The 5,976-nt window shown below is 40.9% G+C and overlaps 1 protein-coding gene and 1 long non-coding RNA gene across 2 annotated transcripts in view; one reads left to right on the top strand and one right to left on the bottom strand.

Annotated features, from left to right (window-relative positions):
- LOC123983393 overlaps positions 1-2,217 on the bottom strand; it is a 31,167-nt gene extending 28,950 nt beyond the window's left edge. Inside the window, exon 1 of the long non-coding RNA XR_006828182.1 lies at positions 2,201-2,217. This is a non-coding gene — a long non-coding RNA (uncharacterized LOC123983393). The remainder of the gene's footprint in view (positions 1-2,200) is intronic.
- On the top strand, positions 1,353-5,022 carry LOC123983390 (zinc finger BED domain-containing protein 4-like). Its single transcript, XM_046069642.1, has 3 exons — positions 1,353-1,443; positions 3,062-4,473; positions 4,509-5,022. The coding sequence occupies exons 2-3, from the start codon at positions 3,062-3,064 to the stop codon at positions 4,909-4,911; spliced, it is 1,815 nt and encodes a 604-aa protein (XP_045925598.1). The 5' UTR covers positions 1,353-1,443; the 3' UTR covers positions 4,912-5,022.
- Positions 5,023-5,976: the final 954 nt, after the last annotated feature.

Genomic DNA, 5,976 nt, shown 5'->3' with positions numbered 1-5,976 from the left:
AGCACTCGGCTGGCAGTGCGTGTTCCGAGTTGTCAGACTCCGGCAAGATGAGGGAGGTGATGCTTGGTGCTCAAACACAGTCAAGATGGACACGAGTGGATGGATGGATATGTGTATGTGCAGTAAATAACCTTTGTATATAAATAACTGTATATATTTTTAAGTTAATTCAATTTTATATGTTACCATATTTTAATACACATTTAATTTTCTGTTAAGTTCTCTGTGTGTAGCATGAAGGGACTGCAAACTACAGACTTTCACAAAGTGCTGTATAATGATAAATGTATAATGATAAATAATCTACCTTGTACCTTGTATCTATCTAAAGAAACCTCATACCATGAGTGGCTACTCTCTGCTCTCTCAGATGACTCCATCTTTTGTCCTGTGTCAGCCACCGTAGCTATACTACAATTTTGATAAGGGGGAGGGAAGAGCGGTAGACTTAGCTGATGGTTACAATTCGCAACGCGACCACTAGATATCACCACAATGTACACACTGAACCTTTAAGTTAAAATTAAGCCACTGCCCTGATACCAAATTAAGCTTACAAAGCTAAAACTACAAAAGTAACTTTCTGTAAGCTAACTGTTACACTGCAACATTTATTTCTGTAAATAATGTGACTTAACAAGTAAATAAGCAACACCAAAGGTCTGTCCTCAGGCATTTATTAGTCTCTGGGAAAGTAAGAAACTATCTCTTTAAGCAAATCACACACGTTAATGTGATCACTAAAAATATTTTTACCATTGAACCTCCTATAAATATGTTTGGAGCCCCCCTGGGGAGGCCAGGTGGACAAGAGAGCGAAGCAAGCACCAGCCCCCTCTTATTTGTTTCTCCCTTCATCACCCAGACTTGAAACACAAGAGAAAAAAAACAGCATCACATCATGAGTCACAATATCGCAAATAAATCTAAATCATAACCCGCGACCTGCAACCACAAACTCCAACTCATAAATCGTCTGTTCTTATTCTGCATTCTCTGCAGAAAAACAAGCAGATTGTGGTCCGTCTAAACCACCACAGCGACATTAGATGAGCCAACATAAACATCAGAATGTTCTAAAGCAAAGTTGAAAATCAGATTCTCTAATTCATCATTCCCCTTTCTGTGGAAGAACAGCGCCCACGCCGGTGTCACTTGCATCCACAGCCAAATGAAAAAGATGTTTAAACCGAGGTGTTGCAAGAACAAGGGCCTTTACAAAGATTGAGTCGTTTTAATGCTTTGGACTAGAGGTCGACCGATTAATCAGCCGATTTTTATTGGCATCGGCCAATATCCAAGTATTTCAAGCCGATTATTAGGCAGGCGCATCTGCGGGCAGCCTAGTGTTGTCGTGGACCACGTGTTTGACGCGCGCTGCCACTAGAGTCATTTTCCAGCCGAGTGAGCAGCAGACCTCATCCAGTGCCTAAGGAGCTAACGGTAAGGATTCAATTCTTATTACTCCTTTATATTTAATTAAAAACTTTTGATATGTTACTGCTAACTTCGAGAAAAAACCTGAATAAGACCCATGACCTTCGGCTAATTTGGATCGTAGTTGAAGTTGCATTATCACAGAAGAGTTGCTATCATGTCACAATAAGTAAGCAATAATTTTGCAATTACAGAGTGAATCTGAGACTTTTATTTGTTCTGTTTGTGTGTCTTATATTTGAGAGAGTTGTCACCCAATGCAGAGAAATAAGTAATAAAAAAGAGACCAACGCACTATAGGCTAGTGACAGACTGGCTTTGCTTTGCTAACGGGTAGCTACAGACAGACCCGGTGCTAATACGGCACTGGAACCTTAACGACCGTTATCTACCGCACCGAATATCAACGCGGATTTCTGTGCTTCAGTTCGGTGCTACTGTTATGCCAGCGCTTCTCTTGGATGCTCAGAAAACGGACGTTAGAATAACAGAAACATCGCTTTACATACCGTTAGCAGTGTTGGGAAAGTTGGCTTTCTACATGAACTAGTTCAAAGTTCAGTTCACACATTTTAAAATGAACTAGATTCAGTTCATGCTTCAAAAAATTAACTAGTTCATTCATAGTTCTTTTTCTACATATGCTGCGAGCTTTTTTTAATTATTATTATTGCCACAGCCCATATACAAACACAGACAACAATTATTTTATCGACGGGCAAAGTTTGCACATAAATGTAAGATTTTTCCCATCCTCACCGACCTCCTCATAAAATCCGTTTAAATGATCGTACGCGTCCTCGACGCTCGCTGCTTTGTCGACGTCGGACGCGGCGCAACACTGCTGGCTGGTGTTGCCAGATTGGGTGTTTTTTCGTTACATATTAAGGCCTGTTTACATGCGTTTTAGCCGGGTTTTCGCCTGGAAGGCTCTATAGAAATCTGGCAACCTATTTTACGAAGTTAAACTGACAGAGAGCGCGTTCACAGTAACGTTCATCAGGCAGTAATACAGTACGTTCAGTTCACGTTCGCCCAAATTATGAACGCGTTCAGGCACAACACTGACCGTTAGTTAGTAGCTGGATTAAACATGGTTAAAATGCTGGCCAAACAGTGTAAAGTATGACTGTATTTCAATGTAGACTAAAAGGTCCAACAGCGGGATGCCGTTGTCTGAAGAACAACAGACGGACGGTGCGTTGTGGTGCATTTAAAGTTTTTGTAAAATATCATTTTCCCATCTGGTGGTTGTTTTTGTCGTTCAACAGCAATTTACTAGTGAAATACGTTATTGTTATAAGTTAAATTAAATAAAATATAATAAATCTTATATATAAAAAATTAAATCATTTAAAGTTTTTTTTTCTCCTTTTTTTGTGATAATTAGGTCCATTTGTCTTTGTCCATCAACAAACAAAACAAAAATACATGTTTCAGGACATTTGAGAGGATAGAAACGTTTTTAGCCTTATATTACTTACAATGCACTGAATTATTAGCTTAATTCTGAAACATTTGTTAGATTTTATATCTATACCTATCTATAAAAATGACTTGAAGATGACGTCAAGGTACTATACAAAAATACTAACATAACCTTGTATTTTTCCCCTTTTTACAGATGGCTGAAAAGAAAACCAACCCTTTATGGCAGCGCTTCACCCAGCCAACACCAGGAAAGGCCAAATGCAATATATGCAGCAAGTTGGTAAGCATGGGGGCTGAGAAAGGCAAAAGTAAAAATACAACATACATATGGAATCACTTGAAGGCAAACCACCAACAGGATTACAAAGAGGCAGTAAAAGAAAAAGAAGATGCAGCGGCTGCTGCCTCTGCCAGTCTCAGTCAGCCTACTGTAGCACAAATGTTTGATTCACAAAGAAAATGGCAAAATTCTGACCAGAGGTCAAAAAAGATTGATACACAAATACTTGGAATGATTGCTACAGACAACCAGCCATTTACAGTGGTCTCGGATGTTGGCTTTCGGCGTTTGATTGCAACACTGGAACCCCGGTATAGCCTCAAGACTGAAAAATACTACCGTACAGACGTGCTGGAAAACATAATGAAAGGTGTGGAGAGGAAAATCAAAACACTGATCACCCCAGAGATTGCTGGCCCTCATTTGTCGTTCACGACAGACTGTTGGTCTGGGGAGACGGAATCACTGATGAGTCTAACATGCCATTTCATTAATAGTGACCGGGAAAGTAAACAAGTGGTACTAAATGTTAAGGCCATGTCTGGCTCCCACACTGGAGAATACATCAGCAAGACGCTCCTTAGCATGCTGAAACATTGGGACATCACCCACGACAGAGTTGTGCTTGTGCTCTGTGGTGCTAATATGATTAAAGGCCTCAGATTGGCAGAAATACCAGATCTCAGCTGCAGTGCACACACATTACAACTTGTGGTAAATGAGGGCATCAGCAGTCAGAGAGCAGTGGGGGATGTTATCGCCAAATTAAAGACATGTGCTACACACTTCAGCCACTCTGTGCTCGCAAAACAGCGTCTGAGTGACATTCAAAAAGAACTTGATCTCCCCCGGCACAGCATAATTCAGGCTGTTCCCACCCGTTGGAACTCCACGTTACACCTGTTGCAGAGGATGCTGGAGCAGAAGCGTGCTCTGAACATTTATGCAGGAGAACATGGAAAGTTTACAACCCCAACTGCAGACCAGTGGACCCTCGTCTCAAATTTGATCGGGACTCTGGGCCCCATTGAGGAAGTCACTTTTGAGATGAGTAAGGCAGAGGCGTCCATCTCCTGCGTCATTCCCAGCATTGCTGTGCTGAAGATGGTGCTTCAGGCAGAGGGTCCCACTACGAGTGGTATCAAAACACTCAGGGAAACCATGTTTCAAAGCTTGGAGAGGAGATATTCAAAGGTGGAGGAGAACAGATGTTTGGTCCTGGCGACGCTGCTGGATCCTCGCTATAAGGGTGAGATCTTTGCAGTGGAGACACTGAATAAGGCCAAAGAATGGGTGAAAGAAGAGAACGCCATCGTGTCTGAACAGTGCAAAACAGCCATCACTGGAGTCCAAGAATCAGATCCAAAACGGAGACGGGTGGAGGAGGAGGAGGAAGAGGAAGAACAACCCGTCCCTCTGGTCTTCTTGAAAAGATGTGCGCAAACATTTTGGGGGCACATGGTGAAAAAAATGATGAGCAACACATCATTGAGCAGTTGGATCAGTACCTCCGAGAGCCACTGATTGACAGACAGACTGGTCTGCAACTAGAATGGTGGAAACAGAATGCATCCCGCCTATACCTTCTTGCACCACTTGCAAGAAAATTCCTCTGTCCACCGCCCTCCTCTGTTCCCAGCGAGAGAATATTCAGTGAGATTGGGATTATCTATGAAAAGAAGAGGAGCAGGCTCACAGGGGAACATGCAGAGCAGTTGTGTTTCCTGCACTACAACCTGCAGCTCTTAAACTGGGAGTATTAGCCTAAGAACTTTCAGTGGAGAATGGGTGGGCTGAAGACTCAGGGTCTGGAATTTGGATTGAAACTAAATATAATATTATTCACATTCCTTTTTGTATTGTTTACAAATCTTCCTTCCCTCAGAAACAAGGAGATGGAGCTGCTAAGTAAATTGCACTAAAAACTTTAAACTTTATTAATTTTTTCATTGAAAAGTATATTTGACAGTTTATTTTCTTCTTACACGTTTTGTTTATTTAATATATTTTTTTTTACATTTATACAATTTCTTTATATATGTTTTTTTACATTATACATTTTTAATTTATAAGTGCAGAATGCAGATTGTTCATTGTTCAAGTGTTCAATAAATGTTTTTGTTGAGAAAGTTTGTCTATTTTAAGTAATTATCATTTCTTTTACATTTTATCTTTCAAATAGAGGTTAAAAACCAAGCAAATATCGGCCAAAATAAATTGGCAGCATTAATCGGCCATCGGCCGACCCGGATATCAAAAGATCGGTATCGGTATCGGTATCGGCGTGAAAAAAACCATATCGGTCGACCTCTAATCCAAACCCCTGACCGCAGGCGGCAGATCCGGATGTGTCATGTCATATGATGAAGATGTACCGTTCCAAAGATGACCAGAACGCTTCATCCACATCCCATGTTGTGAAGTCTGTCTCACGGGTGGCGTCCTCCACAAAGGTGAGCTCTTCTGATGATGAGGATGGATTAGTGATGGGTAATGCTAAGCCACAGGGGGCAAGGCTAAGTAACACTGAGATCTTGTCTTACTTGCCCCACTACTTATTTTATCTTTCTGATAAGCAATGTGGTGATGTTGAAAAACCGGATTTCAAAAGATCGGTATCAGCATCGGCGTGAAAAAAACCATATCGGTCGACCTCTACTTTGGACTGTGAAAATAATGAGTTGGTGTGTTCCAAAAATCCAGTGTTATGAATTATTCTCATTGCTCTTTAAGTATAAATAACGATGCAATGAATGAAAATTGAACTCTGTTTCCCCAGACCTCTACACAGTAATTTAAATATGGTAACACCAGTGAACAATACAAAT

The sequence above is a fragment of the Micropterus dolomieu genome, linkage group LG14 (assembly GCF_021292245.1).
Source record: "Micropterus dolomieu isolate WLL.071019.BEF.003 ecotype Adirondacks linkage group LG14, ASM2129224v1, whole genome shotgun sequence".
Lineage (NCBI taxonomy): Eukaryota > Metazoa > Chordata > Actinopteri > Centrarchiformes > Centrarchidae > Micropterus > Micropterus dolomieu.
Note: the sequence above shows the minus strand (reverse complement) of the source record. Positions and strands in the feature narration are given on the sequence as shown.

Coding starts and splice junctions, on each gene's coding strand:
- LOC123983390 (XM_046069642.1), top strand. CDS start 3,062: ATGGCTGAAAAGAAAACCAACCCTTTATGGCAGCGCTTCACCCAGCCA. Junction 4,474..4,508: donor AACGCCATCGTGTCTGAACA/GTGCAAAACAGC, acceptor TCCAAGAATCAG/ATCCAAAACGGAGACGGGTG.